We start from the raw sequence: 20,291 nt of genomic DNA, 5'->3' as shown, positions 1-20,291 counted from the left end.
TGATCACTTCCAAAGGTTCAGATTACAATTAATGTGTCACGTTGGAAATAGAGGAGTCCATGGTTATGTATAACGTAAACAGACACTGCAGCAGCTGCGTCAAGGGGTTTCTGTTCTCTTGAGCTCTTACCTCTTCCTTTGCATTTGCACTGCAATTCATATAAAAAAGTAACTCAGCCATAGAGGAGAAAGGTGAGTAGCTTACTTACACTATAGTATAACTAACTGAGGACTCAAGAATACAGAGGAGAGGGGAAGAAACTTGTAGATGTGTTGCCTCAGATCACTACAATGTCTACAAAACCCTTATTCTGAAGTGTTGACCTCTGCTAATAAAGTTAAATTAAATTAAAGCTGAATCGGAATCTGCAGCAGCATGTGATGTTATACAAGTTGACTGGGTCAGTTTAAATTACAGCTTGGCTTAATTAGGATTAATTCTCCTGGGTGACCTAAAATGTATTTGTGATGCCTTAGCAGAAAATACTGTTAAGACTGTTAACAGGCTTCCTTTTCTCAGCAAATGTGTTTAGTGTTAGCCAAAACATAATCTGGAAATGTTTCTGTATCTAGGAGTATTCTGTTTATTTAAAGGTGCTGTAGCCTGTCAGATGATTTGACAACTTGTCACATGCAAACTTAAACACTTTCTTACACTTATTGAAAGTAATGGTTTTACTACTTTGACAGTATTCAGAGCAGATCATTTGAGTCTACCTTGAAAACGAAGAATGACCGTAGTTGAGTTAGATACAGGTTCTATCAGTTTTAAATTTTTATTTAAATTCAGGGTTTAATCTTTGAGGATTACAGAGATGGCAGAGAGAAAAGTTTACTTGTAACTTACTGGGGGTTTTTAATGCCCTTGAACAAGGACCTAGAAACCAGACTTTTGTGTTTCTATCCAGGACATAAACTTCAAATCACAGACTCCATTGTTATTCCTGAGTCTTTTTTTTTTTTTTTTTTTTTTTTTTTCCTCTAATGTGTTAGAAGCTTAATAAGAAGGAAGAGAGTGAAAATGTTTTGCCCTACATTGGTGTATAACAAAATGAGTAGGGTTTTGCTTCTAGGAACTGCACTTTATCTGTGTAAGAGGATTTTGACCAGTTGTCCCCTCACAGTGATTGACAGCTGTAACTACCTAGCTACTATATGAAAATGTGGCTACTTGACACTGCTCCCTAATTTAGCTTTACTAAATCCTTTCCTGGATTTGAATCTTAATGCTTTCTAAGGTCAAGTTGATTCCAGTTATCTTGTATCTTAGGCTATTAAAACACAGGTACTGCATTTCATTAACAGGCTTTGGAAGTATAATGAACTTTGATTCCAAATAGAGGTAATGATAAAATCTCAGAGGTTACATAATTAGTCTTGCCAACTTTGTGCTGAATACAGCGTTTTTCTGAAACAAACTTATTCTTCCTTTAACATGTTATATATATGTTACCTTTCACTGCTTGTCTTCCCATTTCTGACTATTTAAGATGCTAATTCAGTGTAAACTACTTTTGTTCCATCTTAAAGAATGTAATGTGTAGAAGTGCTTTCAAAGGTTTTTCTGTTAATTTTTTTCTGAATATGATCATACCTTCAAGTAGGATGCTATATGAAGACTTTGGAGCATAATGTATTATAGCCTCATTACATTATTTTTTTTCTCCATCCTTCCCTATTTTGTTTCCTTTCCAGGTTTGAAATTCTGTGGCTTACTTTATGTCAATTTCACAATTCCGTGGAAATTGAGGTCAGTAAAAAAAAAAACTCCAGCATATTGGAGCTGTTGCAGAATACGTAATATTGTACTTAATTCTGTACTAAAAGTTTGCATTCAAATCTTGTATGTATGTCTGTAAAAACAGGTTAAGATACCACATATATTTTAGACAAATGGCTTCTACATTTGGAAATATAGTTTAAAAATGGAATAGCAAAATACAGTTTTCCAGTTGGCGTAAGACTGTTTTTTTACTGATTTGAATTGAGTAGATAAATTTCTGGCTCAGTTTAAAGAGTCTTTTGTGAACAAATTTCTTGTCTTTTAATGACCTGATTGCTGTTTCAAGTAGTGTACCAACTTTGTATGTTAGACATTCAAGTATGTGAATGCTGATGTACAAACTAAGGACTGTCTTGTAGAGAAAAATTGTAGGTGGTTTCTTATAGGCCACATAAGTTAGTTAATGTCTGGCTAATATTTTTATTAGGCTGCACTGTTCATTGAATGTGAAATCGGAAAACACAAAGAGAACCTATCTGTATTAACTTTATTTTGAGGAAAATACTGTAATTTTAAGGCTGAAGACTATTGTAGTGAAAACATGGAAACAATTACAGCCTCCCCTTTCAACTTGTTGTCCTTATGCATTTTACATAGAGTAATGACATGTCCACATTTTTGTGGACAATTACAGTATTTGAAAAGTGTTACATAGGATATTTGACAGATGTTCTGCAATTCTTTTCCTTTTTGAATAATGGAGCAGATATTTAGCTCTGACAGACGGAACTGATGGCAGGGTAAATCAGTAGGAAGAACTATTGCGTGTTTGCATACACTGTTACAATAGCAACATATATTGCATACTAATCACTGTACTTGTCATTGCTCTGTGTTTACTTACTTTTGCAATCAATTATTCTCAAAATTTATGGATATGCAAAATACCAGCCACTCAATAGTTGTGTATGTTGTAGAAATTTGTGGTTTGTGTTATCAATTTAGCTGGATGAAAAACAAATGTGATTTCCAGAATAGTAGCCTGTGTTTTGCAGAAGGGCCAGGGAGTGACTGCCTCACACAGGGCTAAGACAAACCAGCTGACTGGCAGGATTTTTACCCTTGCTTAGGAGCATGGTTTTCTGCCCTAGGCAAGTAAAATGGGTTCTTTCACACAGGAGTGAACACTGCTGAGCTTTCTTGATTTTTGAGGCAGCAGCTGCTAGCAGATGTTGAGTTTCTGTAGTTTTTACAGATCTTGCATAACAAGCTATGATCTTTGGTAATTCTTGGGGGAAAAAAAGCAAAGTGACTAGTGATCTTCTGAAATACTCCATCCTAAAGCAGGATTTGGCAGAGGATAGAGGAGCAGACCTGTCTGCAGGGTTGCTCTCAAGTATGAGGCAGTGTGTTTGAGAGCTACCTGTTGAATCTGTTTTTGTAAGTAAGTGCAGTGAGGACTGTTAGCATATAGGAAAAATTAGTTGTTTTGTATTCAAAGTCATATTTTTCCCCTGGTCTCTGAAGCTTGTTGGTTGATATTCCTGCTCTGTTCCATCAACACATGGCATATACCTATCAGGCTGGATACCGCAGTTAGTGCTGATGATCCAATAACTCACAAAACAGCACAACTTCAGTGTTTTTTTTATTAAATGATAACCAGTAAGATTTAACAGCCAGCAATCAGGATCCAAAGTTAACTAGTCTGGGCTTCTCTGCATATTTGTTCTGGCATATTGTGTATGTCATCTAGTATGTGTATTGAGAAGCAATCATCTATGTAGGTTTTATAATAGGTTTCTGTAGATATTAGCTCATCCACCCATCCTCTACTTAGAACTGGCATGCTGGCAATGTTGTGAAGAAGAAAGGATATATGATCATCTGCGCATGTAGTTTGTTATGGCTCATGTCTCTTTGTTTTACTGACCTGTCAACTTCAGTGTTCATACATCCACGACAGTCTGCAGCAGCTGAGAGTTCTTCTCTTAGTTTTGTTAGTGATGTTGAAATTATGTTATTTATGTTGAGTTAGGCACAGACATCTAGAACACCTCTGAAATCACCTCATATTCAAACTTCTCCTGTGTTTGGACAAATTACTTAATAGCTGTTTGCAACACAAATAATGGAATGAGGTTTGGAAGCTGCAGGAACAGTCTTTCCATCTCTGTTAACTTCACAGTCTTTGTGGTTTTGTATATTACATGAGGCTGGTGTACTGGTTGTAATGTAAACCTGGAAGACAGGAGTCATGTTTGCAGCTGCAGTGGTGCATATATGGAAAACTTCAGCAAAACTCAAAATAAATTCAATATTTGTCTGTTAGAGGAAACAGATGAATGTCTAATGGCAGTGTTTGGGTGCTGTTGACCATACTGTTGTGTAATTTTAAAAACACAGCTAGCTTCATGGTTATTGAGAAGTATTTGCTGAAATCATAAACTTTAAAATAGAGACTAACAACTTTATCCAGTTGTTAGTTTCTGTTTTAAAGACTAGTGGGAAATTTCTGGGTTGTAATTCCCATATTCACTACCCATAGGTAATTATATGTACTACAACTAAACTTGCAGCTTTTTTTCTAATTCAGAGGCTTTACACGGGATTATAAGCATTTTGCTCACAATGTGCATAAATTATCTCATTGTGCTATGCTACTAAGAGAGTTGTCTGTCTGGTACTGAGTAGGAGTGGTGATCCTCCTGTTCCTCCCATTTGAGAATTTAGTTACTTGGCAGAATGAAATGTTTTGAAGGTTTTTATTAGTGAGACTGGCCATGATCTTGGGGCTTATGTCATTTTTCATTGGGCATTTAAAAGCGGCTTAAAACACTGCAAGATATTTTAATGTGGACCATACCATTCTGAAAGCTGTCCTTTCTGTTGTTGGTCTCCAGCAGTTCTGGTTTAATTTTCCACTTTCCAACATCAACTGTTCTGTGGTTCTCTGGTCATCTGCATTCATTTAGATTTTTTTTCTTTCCGTGGGGTGTTAATGGCTGATGTCCAATTCGAAGGGAAAGAATTTTCAAAGCGTCCAATAGCAGAAAATAAAAACACGTCTCACATGTACTTCGTACATGATTTCAAAATGTGCAGGGGAGATAGTAAATACCTGATGTCCTTAAAATTTGGATTATTTATTTAAGCTATAGACCAATATTCCTTTAACATGTTGGGTTTTTTTTTGGTTGCCTGGAAAGAGTTGAGATATAACTGAGGTTTGTGCAAGAAAGTGATAATACTTCTAAATTATTTAAAAATTCTGAGTCCCACTTAAGAAATTAAGATAAAACTCTGCTTGGGTTCCATGAGGTAAGAAATGAGCAGAGTCAATGTTATATAAATTTCTAGAACTATGACATATACTTAAACATTTAAAAGTTAAATTTTGGTATTTTCTGTAGTCTTGATATAATTTTGTGAGTAACAGCAAACTGTATACGATTTTGACCATAGTGCTGTGAGAGATTGTTTAAAATGTTAAATATTTTTGGTATAATTCAGTTCTCTGTATTCAGTTTCTACCCGTGTATACTCCTTCAGAAGAAGAAAGAAAAAATCCAGTGTTATACGCCAATAACGTCAGACGTGTAATGGCAGAGTAAGTATGTTTCAATTCTGCATGAAAATAGATGTGTGATTTTAAGTTTAGACTGAAGAAAAGATCACAAAATCAAGTCAGTGTGGTTGTCTGCCTACAAAGAACTTTGTAGTCTAGAGGAGTGTCTGCAAGACCTCTTACATAGTAGTTACTTTCCCCTCTGAGGAGGCCAGGGAGCCACAAATACAGCACGAACTGTAGGAGTTTATGGGTTTGGAATATTTTTGGGGGGTTGGTTTTTTGCAGGGTTTTTTTAACATACCTTGGTATAACAAGCCAGTTCTGCTTGTGTCAATGGGTATTTAGTATTTTGGGGGAAGGGTATGGTTGAATTTTAGGAAAGTTGCTGTACCTGAATTTTGTGCTATTGGGGTTGCATTTTGAGCTGTGACTGTTTTAATGAGGTTAAGAATAGTTTTATGTAATTATTGTTAGCCTGTGGCTATTTCAAACAGTAAAGCACAGTGAAGTGGCTTTACTTCCATTTGAAACCGAGGATTGATACTATGCAAATTAATTGAAGTTAATGTGGTGACAGTTGAAACACTTGTCTGTAGGGTATAATAAAGGCAACATTTAATACTTTCACTCTTTTGTTACCTTTTTATGAATGTCTTTTTCGTTTATTTTTTGTCCTTTCAGTAAATCTTCCATTAGTCATTAGATAACTCTTTTCCATATTTACATTTAAGTTTCAGGCCTGTGGTCAGTATTAACTCTTGAGAGGTTTATGTGTCTTCCTAATCCTGATTTTGAAAGAACTTGTGAAATCATAATTTCTTTTGTGTAACTTCTCTTCCATTTTCAAGTTTCCGATTTAAGCCAAAGGCCAGTTATTAGGTAGTAACTGAGAATTCTTGTCTGGTTGAACCAGGTCTCTGAGTTTCCTTAAGGATGTTGGGACAATAATTTAACAACAGATCTGTTGTACAGAAGGACATTCCCCACAAGAGAAAAGAACAAAAGGACCTGTTGGAATCATTCTGTCTTGGAGTCAAAAATCCTTGAGGCACTGGCTTCAAAGACCTCTGTTGTTAATTAAAGACCATCACCTGGCAAGCATTGTCCTCAGACTTTGTGTAGAGGGCCAGGTTACTAAATCTTCATTCTGAGCTCTGCTCCAGTCACATAACTGGGATTGTGTGCTATAAGGAAAAATTTTGAAAGCCTGCAAAAGTTTACAACTGTCATGTTGCAAGCCTTCCCTTTTAAGTGCACTTAGGAGGAAAGATGTGATTGTTTCTCCCTCCCACCCCTAAAGAATTAAGCATTTGTGGTCACAGAAGAAGAATGCAGATCTAATGAGAAGACTGTCAGAATAAAGAACGTCAAAAAATACTTGCTTTGGAATGAAGCAGAGGCTGTAGATGTTGTGTTGATGTGAATGGAAAACAAATGTGTTTGGATATCAAAGTTTTGGAAGTTAAAATGCAGAAGGGAATGAAACAGAATGTTAATGCCTGGGTACCACAGATAACTGTAGACCAGTTAACATCAACATAGTTCAAAATTATTTAGTTCTGACCACTTCTAGGTGCTGCCTTCTTGTGTCAGTCTCCAGACTTTCCCAGTTTATTCTTGCAGCTTTTGGTACAGGAGATTCCTTTACCTGCTCAAATGCTGTCAAGGCTGTTCTGGAGCTGTAGTAGTTGCAACTCAAGTACCTTGGGTGCTGTTTGGTGCTAGCATTGCACTCTGCATTGCTGGATAAAGGACAATATTACTAGATTTGTCCTGCTTTTCTTGAGTGGCAATGTAGCATCTTGTTTTCAAGAGGTCCTTTAGGGATCTCTTTAGATGTCTGCTTACCCTTCCTCCCCATCATATTTCTCTGGAAGAAGAGTCTAATTCTACTGGATATTTTATGGCATCAAAGTTGGCACTCCCAGGTAATAATGTATTTGTGAGTCTAGAACCAGTGTTGTGGAAACCTTGTGTCTTGCTCTTGATTTCAGGGGGAGTTGATACAAGTTGCTGACTGTAGCAATAGATAGTTTCTGCTCTTGAAATGGTTTACCTTCACAACAATCTGTTTGTCAACAGCTTCTATTTAGCAATGAACAAAGCATTTGACATCTGTATCTTATACTGCTTCTGCTCATGACTCTCTGAAGAATTTTTGGTTTACCCATATTTGACTGGCTTTTCTGTGGGTGGCCAGAGATGTGAGTGATGGTGGTCTCTAGATAGTCAATTTTTATATATGAGTGAACATGAGCCCTTTTGTTGAGGAGATGCTGTCATTCACAGATTTGCTTCTTTAGGACATTAGTTTCTTGAACGTTGGATGAATTTACTTGCCCAAAAAGTGAAATCCAAAATGTGCCTGTGTTATCAGAACTACAATCACTCCTACAGGATAGCCACTGCTGCTGAGCATGCTTACCATCCTTTGGGTCATTTTCTTAATTTGCACAAAAAGTATATGCAGAATAGATTAATCTGCTGTTTAAAATATGGTCCCTACTTATACCTTAACAATATGCTTCACATTTAATTTTCTCATACAATCCATTTTTGAATGAATCTGTCTTGTTTGATCTTTCTGGCCTTGTTCTGACTCCTACTCTGTTTAGTCAATGTCTGTGTCACCCACAATATGCTATCAGGAGCTGTGTTTAGAGTCACTTTCAAATCACCAAAAATGTTGAGTACTTTTAAATATGGCAACAGTCCCGGCCAGTTCTCTTTAAAATCAATAAAATGTGGTGCTGTTCTGAGCTTTAATTCACTTATTGTGTTCTTTATTGCTCTAACAAAATTCTGGAATCACCCTACTAGTAAATCAAACCATATAGATAATATTATATTGCCTTACTTTCATATTACTTAAGCAAAATCATCATTTTGGTTTTCATTTGCATAAGCTATTATCATTTTATGTTGATGGTAGTCAACATGGATTGTTTTGGTCTGTTAATTTATTAAGTTCCACAGTCTCTTCTATATATTTTCTACTTTAGTGTCAAGTTTCTGGCCTATGTTGTTTTTTGGAGTTTATCTTCAAATTAATAAGTAAGAATTTACTGGAACTATGTTAAATTGTAAAATTGTCAGCCACTTGAGACTTCAATCCCAGCTTTTCCAGAATTATTAGGAACAAATCACTTGACCTTGCCATCACATGTATTTATTTCTAAAAATTTCTGAGTGGTAGAGGAAATATCTTTACCACTCTTAGAGCATTGGAAAATACTTACTTTTATTCATAAGATATGTTGTCTTAATTGTTTCCCAAGGCAAAGTATTGCACCTGACAGAAGTTTTTATTGCCTAATGACTATTTTACTATCCTTAGCTAGTAGTTAGTGGTTTTTTTTTTTTTGTATATTTTCTTATGCTTTGAAAAGTGTCATGCTTCTTAGATGCATCAGTTGTAACATTTTATCCAGTTTTACCTTTCTTTGTTCTTTTGCTGCATCATAGTTCCTAATTTACTGATAGCTATTTAAAGAACTATTTGTTTTGTGATTTGTTTGGAGCATTTTCCCCAAAAGAAATATATTAGTTGCTTCTTTTCGTTGTGGGGTTGTACCCCATTTGCTACTGTTCTTAAATGCTTAATTTTCATTAGCAACTGTATTCTGAAAGACTTCTCTTAGTTGTAATCAAAGTACTGTTTAGGGTATAGAAATCCTGTTTGAAGGAAAAAATAGATAACTTTTACTCCCACTTTGGGGGAGCGGGGGGAGTTTGTTACGCTGCTGTTCTTTAGGACTGAAAGATGTTTGAAAAAAGTCTGTCAGTAGCTTAGCTTTTAGTTAGTTGCAAAAATTAATTTTATTTCACTGCATTCACTGGCTGCAATACCAGCCAGTGGTAGTGCAGGCAAAATCTTTGTGTAAATCTAAAATAACCTCACCTGTAATTTGAGCATTTTTTTTCCTAGGTCTTTTGAGTGTTAAACTCAGCATTGTAATAACATGTGTGACACTGTCCAAGAGTTCTGAAGTTTCATTTTTAATGAGCCCAGAAGGGCAGCCTTTCTGTAGAAATAGCAAAATGTCATAGTCCAGTTGGCATTTTTCCAATAATGTTGTTTTTCTTCCTCACAGAAATATTTAGAAATGTTTTTATATTTGCAGTAGATGCTGAAATTGATTAAAGTGCAGCATGTTAGACAGGGAACTTGAAACATCTGTCTTCCTGATGTTTTCTGTCAGGTGCTTGCCAGGATCACTTTCCCCATGTTGAAGCGTGTTATCCAGTTAAAGGACTGACTTATGAGTTTAACATACAGGTGAAGCTTGACATATGAGCATTACATCTTGCTCTTTTGAAATGAGTACTTTTATCCAACATGTTGGTGAAGGCAAAAAATACTACAGGTAGTCTTCTGTGTCCATCTTCCCTTTTGTCATCTTCTACACAGTCAAAATCAGGGGCTTTTTTCTTGCAGGTTGTGACAGTATCAGAATCTTTGCCAATATGTGTGATAGAGTAGTGCTAGTTGCTGAAGAATAGCCTTGAGGATGTGAGTTTACAGTAGCTTACTGAAATGACTCATGGCTATTTGTTGTATTCAGTGGCCTGTTGAATCTAACTTTGAAAATACTGCTGTGCTCTGTGCCTTTGCTGTCTGAAGTTCTGTGTGTGATTCTGCACAGGTACTGTTTGGATGCTCAGCATTCACCTTTGAAATCCAAACTGGTTTTTTGGCATTTTTATCCCATCAAAGGCATAAGCATCAGTATAAGTGGAATTACTGCAGTGCTGGAGTTAACAAACATCCATTTGAAGCATCAATGGTGAAGGGTCTAGAGAGAGTAAATCATGTGAGAAGTGGCTGAGGGAGCTGGGACTGTTCAGCCTGGAGAGAAGGAGGCTCAGGGGGGACCTTATTGCTCTCCATAACTGCCTGAAAGGAGGTTGTTCCAAACTGTGGATTGGTCTCTTGTCTGACACAGCCAGTGATGAGAGGAAATGGCCTCAAGCTGCTCCAGGGGAGGTTCAGGTTGAACATCAGGAAGAATTTCTTCATGGAAAGTGTTGTTAAATATCAGAATGGACCGCCCAGGGCGGTGTTCAGGAAACAACTGGATGTGGCACCATGGTCTAGTTGAAAAGACAGTGATCAGTCAAAGGTTGGACTTGCTGATCTCATAGGTGTTTTCCCACCTAAAAGATTCTGTGCATTGTTTGGGTTTCAGGCCATATACAAAAATAGAGATGAGAAATACATTGTGTGCTCTGTTCATTTCTGTGAATACTGAGAGTGTGACAGTTGGGGAACATAGTCACAGAATAGGGCTAACTGTGCAGCTTCTTGCTACATTGATATTTTCAAGGAAGAAATAAATTTCTCCAAGTTAAGTAATACTTTACAAGAGCCTGGTTTGAACTGGTTTTTGAATGCTGACAACACAAGGAGAACCTCCTTTGTTTTTTACTCCTTGAAGATTTGTGATGTGCAAGTCTGCAATACCAATGATTATAGGACCCATTTTCAAACAACACCAGGCAAAAATTTAGATGTTGGCAGCTTCTTTTTCTGTCTAAAACTTAAACCATTATAAGATAATAGATTCCTTATGTGAACTTCAGACTCATGACTGGACCTTCTTTTGCTTGGAGAATGTCGCAAGTAGTCCGAGGAGAGAAAAGGGAGTATCTACTCTGACCTTCCGAAACTAAATAGTTGGCAGCTCTTCAGCTTGGGAAAGGATGGGGAAAAAAAAGAGTGGAGGGTTGTTGTGAAGGTCAGGAAAATCATCAGTGGAGGGTTGTTGTGAAGGTCAGGAAAATCATCAGTGTTCTGCAAAAGCATACCAAAGGAAGTCTTACTTTTCATAGCAGAAGAGATGGAAAGCACTTAACAGTAGATCAGCTGAAAGTAAATGGAGTAAGTCTTTAAAATGTGCAAAATTGTGGCATTCATTACCAGATAGCTAAAATTACTTCATCAGATCTGAGCTGTACTGGTAAAAAATGTGGTTAATTAGTGATTCTAAAACATCGTCGTACAAAAGGTCTCTGGTTCCTAAGATTTGTGTACTGATGACTACTAATAATTGGAGTTATTTGTCCACTGTGTTTTGTATGTCTTTTTGCTGAACATCCGATAATGAAGAAAAATACCAAATTAGATAGAATTCTAATGTTTTCAGTACCCAATACAGATTATAGTTCATTTAAAGGGTTTTTTTTGAGCAGCCTGTGGAATATTCTCTTGATTAGTTCACAGTTCTGCTTATGAACAACGTAAAACGTTTTGAGAATGTTTTTGTTCAAATGTAGATTCTGAATGTCACAATATTGCCTGTACTAGTTTCTCTCTTTTCTCTTTACATAATATTCCAGCAGTCACATTCTGTTTTATGTTTGGCATTTTGCATGTGTAGTGGATTGGTATGCAGAAAATGAAGAAGTTAATAATTCATCTTATATTATGACTGCACAAATGTTAGACACAGGAAGCTGTTTAGTGTAAGACACTAGGATATGACAAGTATAATTGTTGTGTTTAACAGACTTGAGTTTACAGGACAGCTTTTGGGGCTTTGTTTCATTTGAGTTTATTATTTTCAAGCAACTTGCTGACTTTGAAACTTTATGTAGTGTGAGATCATGATGGGTAAATAGCCAGCATCCTGTAGAGGGCAGGGAAGGAAAAAGTCTCAAGGAATGTCAAGCCAGACATTCATGTCAGGTCATATAAATCTGCTGGATTATTTAAAAGGCTAAACTCACATTAACTGAGTGTGAAAGCAGAGGTAGTTTGAAGAAAAGAGATGGGGAAATGCTTTCAAATGAAGATACAGGAAAAGTTGTTTTATTTTTAATTTATTAAAAATAGAGGATTGTATGTGCGATTTGCATCTCAAATTGAAATTATCTTCTTTTTTCACCCAATTGAAGTAGAAAAGATTGCCCTGGAGGGTAAGTTAGAATAGTTTGGTAGCTGGTTCCATAGAACTGTGGGTTGCAGTTGTACTGAGGCCTTACAGTGAACTCTAATATGCCGAGCTTAATTCTAAGAAATTAAAAAATTCACTAGTCTTAGCATAAATAATGAATTTTATATGTTCCCCAGCTTCAGTTTCTTCAGCATTCTGAGCTGAAATCAAAGTCCTTTAAGCTACTAGCCCTATACAGCTTGTGAAATTTCTTCTGAACTGAAGAGCCCCTTGAACTCTATCTGGCCTTGGCTGATTCTGTGATTGAACTTTGCTTTGAGCAGAAGTGTTTTCTTTCCTTCCTTGCTTCTGATCTTTGTTATTGTGAAAGTCCAGATGTTTATGCACCCTGTTTAAGTGCATTTGTTTTTTAAGTCCAGAAGCTTGAAAATTGCAACAGGTGAACAAGAAAAGCTGCTTTTGTCTTTCTGAATCCCATTTTGTGTATATGTTGACATTGAACATACATGTGGGTGTTAATTGCAGTGGTGATTTTCCTTTGCTGACAGCAATATGTCTGACCCATCTACCACCTCTTTTGTAAGGGGTACACAAAGCTGTAAAAAGATGCAAGTTGTATTTTCCCCTTGTGGTTTGGCTGAGTCTGAAATTACCTTGGCTTTTGTTTGGAATTTATTTTTTATCTTAAGTTTAGTTTTGATTGTTTGGGGTTTTTTTAAAATTCCTCTTTGTCTAGGCTCCTTCAACATATACAGGGACCATTATTTAGCAGTTATTTAAATTGGGCATTACTGCTGGGCTGGCAGTCAGTCAGGCTTCAGCCTTCCCCCCAGGTTGAGTGCCCTGATCTATCTTAGTCATCTTTCTTCTAATGTGTTGGAAAAGCCTTCTTGCTTTTGGTTTTAACAAGCTATTTCTTTCTTGCTTTGGCTTGCCACCTTATGGTTATGTTTTAACTTGTCCATCTCTGCTGTTTCCCTTGACAGAATGCTTGAGTTTCTTTTGTTTCTTTGAAGTCTCTTTATTTTAATTGCCACATTTAAACAATTTCAATGACACTAATTATTTTTTGTCCTTTCAGAATTTAAGTGTCTTACCACTTCTCCTGATTACCTAATATGTCCAACAGAGGAACACTTTTTCAGTTTCCTGACTTATTTTTAACAAGGTTCCTCTTTGGCATGTAGTTCCCCAGTTCCCCTGTGCTTTAGCTGATGGCCTGTATGTTCCTATATTTCTGTTCCATGCTATACCTAGTGTGCCTGGAGAGCGGATGCATTTTGGTGTAATGTGCTGGGCTGGGCTAGATCTTTGCTTATTGCCCCATTCTTCTATGGAACTGCTCTGGGTAGTACTGCCTGTAGCATGTCTTTGCTGGAGAGAGTTGGCATGGATGTTTATAGGGATGATGGATTGCACAGATGGTACAAAAGAGGGGAATAGGGAGTGATCTCAACTGGCTGGATAGACTCTACTTCTTTCATCCACTCCTTTTTCTTCTTTTGAGGAAAATTGATTTGGGATTGTAAAATACTGGTGATTTCATTATATGTAATACAATACTATATTGAATACTATAAAACAAAAGTATTGACATGCTTAAAATATTTGATCTCTAAGTCGGGTTGAACTTGAAAATGGATTTAAATCCCCAGAGCATGGGGATGTTCTTCATCTGTATTTTGCACATTTTGCACATTTGTTGCTATGTTAACTGTAAGTCTGGGGTGAGGTAAGGTGTCAGGAGTATCTTGTCCATTCCTATAAGGTGATTTACTGATTTGCAAACACTGCTGAGACACTTCATAGGAGGAGAGGATTGATTAAACAAGAACAGATGAAGCAGAGAAAGTTCTGGAGGAACTGCATTTAATTGCTTAGATCACCAGTATGAGGCAATTTAATCTTCAACACTCTGCCTTTAAGATGACGTTTTATGTACCTGAATAATTTGGTTTAGTTGGCTTTGTCCTTTTGTTCCTTTCTCTTTGTTCTTTCTTAGGAAGGGGGAGGCTATTCAGTCAAGATTACTACCTTTTAATTCCTTGTTTTGTACATAAATAGCTTAGAAATGCTATCTATTTTTTACCATATTTCTTTTTTTGAGTTTGAATATTTATTAGTGGATGTTCCTCCTGAATGTTTGACTTTCTCAACCTTAACAAGAAGGCAGTTTGATCAGTACTTTTGAAAGTTTAGTACATGTCCTCCATGTCAGTTTGATAATTAATTGGTGGATAGAACTGGCTTATGTTATTTACCTTGGTATTCAAAGGCCTTGGAATGAGATTCTGAGGAAAAGACTGTTTGACAGAAATTGCTTGCACAGGAGGTAACTGCCATTGCAGATCAAACTATTTTTAATAAAGCACAGAATTGAATGCAGAGTTTTCATCAAAGCCAAAATTAATGTGGTAGGCCTCAGGAATATGTATCAATCTTGCCATTAGTGTATATTAACTTCCCATATGAAAAAGGTGGTTAGCAGTAAGGTAGACAAACTGTAGATGAAAAGAATGAAGGTAAGTAAATAAAAAAAATTTGTCAAGATTTCATCAGACTAGAAAAGGCTGCATAAAGGAGACAATGCTCCTTACTACAATAAGTAAAATCAAGTACAATAAAAAATGTGGCAGGTGTGTACCTTATATGGAGCTGTTGGCTTTCTAAATTGCATCTTGTGTTTGTATGCTGAATTCTTAAAGGACTCTTTCACACCTCAGTGTCTTTCTCTCAACTCTGCCACAGCAAATGCAGGGCACGCACCTACAATATCAGGATTTTCATCAATTATCTTTTGGTACCATAATTACTGCAGAGCATCAAGTTAGAAGTGAAGCAAAAACCAATACTGAATTGTTTGGTGTATAAATGCTGGGGAGTATTTTTTTCTACCTTTCTTATGTCATATATTTAAAAATAACTCATTTGCTTAGAGTTTAACTCTACTTGTTTTTATATATTGTTCTAGCTGTTCTTTGTAGAGAAATGTTGCCTGTTTTATAATATTAGTGTTAACTGGTCTGCTCAAGTGATTGTGCTAACACAGTAAATCAATAGCAGTAAAAAATATTGGACACAGTTGTTAATAAATATGTATTTTTGTTCTAAATTAATTTTGAAACCCTAGTTATTCGCTTATATGAAATTTGTCTGAGAGTCTATACACTGCCTAATTTTTGCCTTGTGTTCTTGCATATTTTCATGGTTTCACTCAAAGCAGATGCTCTGCAACAGATCGAGTACCATATTTCATTCTCTCTATGTAAACTTACTGTTATGGGCTCTTCCTTATAGTTTCTCAGAATAAAGAGCATAATTCTTACAGCATTTCTTTCTGTGAAAAAAGTGATTGTTCTGGTCAGTTTTCTTAGAGTGTCTTGTTTACATTGTTTTTTTGGTTTACTCAAGGGCGTTGGGAGTTTCGGTGACAGACTACACATTTGAAGACTGTCAGCTGGCTTTGGCTGAAGGACAGCTTCGTCTACCTTCAGATACATGTCTTTTAGAATTTGCAAAGCTTGTGAGAAGCCTTGGGTGAGCATATACAATATTTATATGTAAGGTGGATCTTTATTATATATCTACGTTTATATAGTTTTCCCATCATGTAACAATATTGCATTTATGAGTACATATGGAATGTTGCTGTCATACAATCGGGGAAACACCAGTATAAAATTAAAGCAGTACTCTACTGCACTTGCAAGCAGACCCCTGAATTCTGGTAAGTGGAGTAGGTTGTAAAGTTTTTATTTTCCATCTGACAAGTGAGCAGAGGGAATCTGAAGCCTAAATTCATGAACTAGAAGACAATTTCTGAAGAGGATCTGGAATACTGTGAGATTCCTAGTATTTGACACAGTTAAGAGTCAATTGGCTTTTCCTGTGACATCTGTGGAGGTTAAACAACTGCTGCCAATAGCAATCTTGTGACTGGATTAACCTTGTAATAGTGAGGACAGATGGGTCACCCTTTCCCAGGAGGGACAAGGTGGTGGTTGATCTTTTGAGCAGGTCACTGCCAGTTGGATTTTGTAATGCAGCTATAGGTCAGTGCATGCAGCATAGGTCCTCTCTTCTTTCTTCCCATAATGCCATTTCCTGCTGGCTTTTCAAACAAGCCTCAGCAAACCTGAAAAATTTACATAAACATTGTAGAACTTGCTGCTGTTTTCCAGTTTTTCTCCTGCTTCTCCGGTGATCTTATTGAGCAACCATGAACTAAATGTATGACCTTACCCTATTACCTCTCAATATGCAAACACCCTTTTTCATTTGCTTGTCTCATCACCTGAAAGTACAGAGCATAGTTTAATGTTTCCATTGTGTGTTTTATCTCCTTTCACTAATTTTTCCTTCATCTTCAGCTTGTGTGCATAAATGAAAATAAAGAAGAAAAAGCTCTGTTGGAGAATAAGGAATGTGGGATAGCACACATCGTGAATTCAGATGACAAGCATATATTAATCTATTGTCAGGACTTCCATTTGGAAAACTTCTGTTGGGATAGGAGAGACCTCTAAGGGAAAAGAAAGATTCTCACTTTGTTTAAAAGGCTCTGAATTTACAGTACTAAGGAAGAAAAACAAGCAAAACAAACCAACCACCCACGTCTCCTATTTATGCAGTTGATAATCCCGGGATTCAGTTTAATCCTCTTGTTAAGTTGTCTGGCTTCTGTCTGCTCAATTTAAAGCTGTTCTTTCAAACTATGCTTTTCTAGGGTTTTGTTTTGGCCTCTGAAACAGTTACATGCATTTGTGAGTGAGGTTCACTGCAGCCCAGAAGCTCTCTCTCTGGTAGGAGCAATTAATCATTGGTGAAATATAATCCTCTCTGAATTTGGGCGTGTGCCAATAAGAAGGATATTATGATGGTATTTTTCTGGCACAATTGGATAAAGACTGTAATGTGACTTCATCTCTAATGCACATTTGATAATAATGTAGTCATTTTGCTGTTTATTCAAAGGTTTTGAGGCCAGGGAGGCATTAAGATCATCCACTATCATCTATAAATAACTGGAACAGTAAATTTTATCCAATGGATTTTTCATCCAGTCTTAATACTTGTTTTTGAGCAATTACGTATTTTCGAGGTAACACCCAGTTTTAAGATTCCTATAGTAAGGCAAATTCAGAGTTCTTTTTGGTGTAGATTTTTTTTTTAAATCAGCTTACACCTCTGTTTGCTATACTGAAGAGTTACTTCTGTGCACATTGTGTCTACAGGATTCATTATTGCTATCTGTAAAATTTGCTTGGCCTGTGCTCAGCTGGATAGGATCCAGTTCAGAATCCATGCAGGCACAGCAGTGAGTTCTCATGCTTCATCTAAGGAAGTGCTTGGACTCTGCTAACAGAGCTGTACAGCTGATTTGTACCAAATTCTGTGATAAAATGACTGCTTTATCAATGAGCTCAATTGATCATAGACTTATCTTTTCAAATTGTGCATTTGTTACTCCTCAAGGAGTCATGTTTCTCTTCAGTCTGATCATTTGTCTGACCAACAGGCTAATTGCTAAACTATGTGCAGTCTGTTATAGCTTTCATATTCATACATTGTAAATTCCCTGCTTCATTTGATGATTTATTCTGTAATTAATTACCCAACTGTTTAAAGTGAATCTCTGTTTTTGCTTGAACTGGATCTATTGCCATGTTCTGGACATAGAATCTTGTTTGGATTTTGTGCCTTACTAAAGACCTCTTTGGATATCTTCTTCAGGAAGTGTAATACAGTTAATTAAGTCCAGTCTCTGTCTTTTTGAGATACTTCTTAAGACCTGCTTTAGGGTAGTTGCCTGCAAGGAGATCCTTGAGTTCTGATTTGAATTGATTTGCTCCTATTGTTTCAAGTTTCTATTTGTTCTAATTGCCAATATTACCTCATCAAGTTGATCTTTTTAGTCAATGCAGCTCTAGGCTACCAAGATCTACAAGGACCTCAGGTCTGGTACCTGTCTATTCTTGCTCAACAGTCTCTACCATCCAGAATACAATGCAGACTTCTGCTCTCCATTTGTGCCTGAAATGATGGTCCAGACTGTAGGTAGAACATTGTGTCCCCCGAGTAATTACCCTCACAGCTAAGTACCTGTGCTGACTTCAGAGTGCTCAGAGCTTATCTATAACAAGGGAAAAAACCTCTGGAGGATGTTTACCACCTGCATTTGTGATAAAAGCAATGCTCTCCACTGCAGGAGGTGATCATGGATCAAGCATGACAGCAAATGCAAACCATGGTAGCCTGTGCTTTTATGGATCAAGGCAGGCTGTGCCAAGAGTATTCGAGAACATCCGTTTTGCAGTTTTTCAGTATACTTGCTCTATGATGGCAAGAAGCTACACAGAAGTACATCAGCAGACATAAAACTCAATGTATTGTGCTTTTCTGACTTAGGGCACATTTCTCTGTGCTTATAGTTTACAGTAGCTAGCTACAAGATCCAGCTGTTCTTCCAGCTCTTGGAGACACTAAAAGGTTTTTCACAGGTTCCCAGCATGCAAGAAATGAGCTTGTTTTCAAATAGTCAAATATAGCTAAAACTAGCTTACTTGCTAAAAATAGTGATAATTGTGCTATAAAATATTTTACCTTCAGGGATCTGGTTTTCCTTGTGAAGAGTGCTGTGAAGAATTTAATGTTCAGAGCTGTTAATCTTGAAAAATGTCCTTTCCATCTTTATGGACTCAGGAATACTTCTTGTTCTCTTTAGTGTGCGCTGACCTAAAAGATGAAGCAAAACACTCCAACTGCAAATAATTTTATATTTCATAAAGCCTAGATCCTGTATGGCAACTGTTAAGCCAACAAGCATGATTTCATGAGGGAAGACATTTACTGCTGGCTTTCTATAATTTATGGCCTCCATTGAGATAAAAAGTAACAATTGTAAGGGCATTGGGACAGTCACATCTTTTCACGTTGCTTCAGAACCTATTAAGAGATTGGCACTTGACTTCTGAAGACTTCAGTTTAGCAGCTTATGGTCATTGACATGTTAATTACTTTCTGGTTTTGAAGGGCTCGAGGGAAGTGAGCCTACCTTAAATTACCAGAAGTACAATGCAGTCGTACTCAGGTTGAAGCAGTTTGCCTCACTGATCCACGTACTGCTTTTGAGATTGCCTTATATCTCTTTCTGTTTTTGCAAAACATAAACCACAAGATGTCTGTAACATTCGTGGTGAGCTGTGTTACTTCCCGTACAAGATTTTGCCTTCAAACTTCTATAGCTTTTCAGGCATAATTACTGGTGAAGAGATTTTCCAAGTCTTGAGTGGTACTCACCAAATGAGTGCTCCCTCAGTTCTAGAAGGTGAATTTTGAGACAATTAATTGCAAACAAAATCTCTCTGATTTAGAGACAAATGTTACACTACATATTCTGTGTCAGTGGGAGCTTATCTCAAGGGAGGATTTAGATGCCAGCTGTCCTCATGCTACAGTTAAAATCCATTTCAGCTACTACTCTGGGGTGCATTATCAGTGGCCACTTCTTGCATGTAATCCTGCGTGTGAGAAGATGAGTTCAGTGTGCATCTCAAATCCTCTATGGATTTTTTGTTATTGTTCCTTCTAATTTTCTACTTGATTGTGGAAAAGGAATGCTTGCAGAAGGGTGTCTTGCTCTTCTGTACTGTCTAGGACTAAATCTTAAGATCGGTGCTTTAATGCTAGGGTGGAAAACTTGTGAATGTTCTATAAGAGCCATGGGTTTCTGAAGGAATTCTTACATGTTCAAGTCTTATAATTCAGAAATACAGGTTTTGGCATGATTTAGTTAGTGCATATTGGTAAGTCAGTATAGATCATGTTGTGAGATAAGAGCTGTATTTTTATTTTGAACTTGCTATGTTTAGGAAGGGTCACTACACGTAGCAATCAAGTTCTGGAGCTGATGTATCAGATCATCTTTTGAGCAAAAATGCTCTTATCTTTTTTCAGAAGCTCCTCATAATGCTGATATTAAGCATTTTATTCATTCTTTTTACTGAGAGGAAGCTGCTGAGGAGTCCCAGCTGCAGTCTGGAGCAGTTCTGGTGTAAGCTTCTGAATTATGTGAAGAGTTACTGTTCCTTGTCTGCAGCAG

The 20,291-nt window shown here is 36.9% G+C and overlaps 1 protein-coding gene across 2 annotated transcripts in view; it reads left to right on the top strand.

Moving 5' to 3' along the window:
- LOC116996729 (lysophosphatidylcholine acyltransferase 1-like) overlaps nucleotides 1-20,291 on the top strand; it is a 65,692-nt gene that overhangs the window by 26,785 nt on the left and 18,616 nt on the right. For both annotated transcript variants that reach the window (XM_033060686.1, XM_033060694.2), the window contains exons 8-10: nucleotides 1,696-1,750; nucleotides 5,251-5,333; nucleotides 15,602-15,727. In XM_033060686.1, the coding sequence (XP_032916577.1) occupies nucleotides 1,696-1,750; nucleotides 5,251-5,333; nucleotides 15,602-15,727 (264 nt within the window). The remainder of the gene's footprint in view (nucleotides 1-1,695; nucleotides 1,751-5,250; nucleotides 5,334-15,601; nucleotides 15,728-20,291) is intronic.

Source organism: Catharus ustulatus, chromosome 1 (genome assembly GCF_009819885.2).
Source record: "Catharus ustulatus isolate bCatUst1 chromosome 1, bCatUst1.pri.v2, whole genome shotgun sequence".
Lineage (NCBI taxonomy): Eukaryota > Metazoa > Chordata > Aves > Passeriformes > Turdidae > Catharus > Catharus ustulatus.
This window is presented reverse-complemented; position numbering and strand designations above follow the sequence as displayed.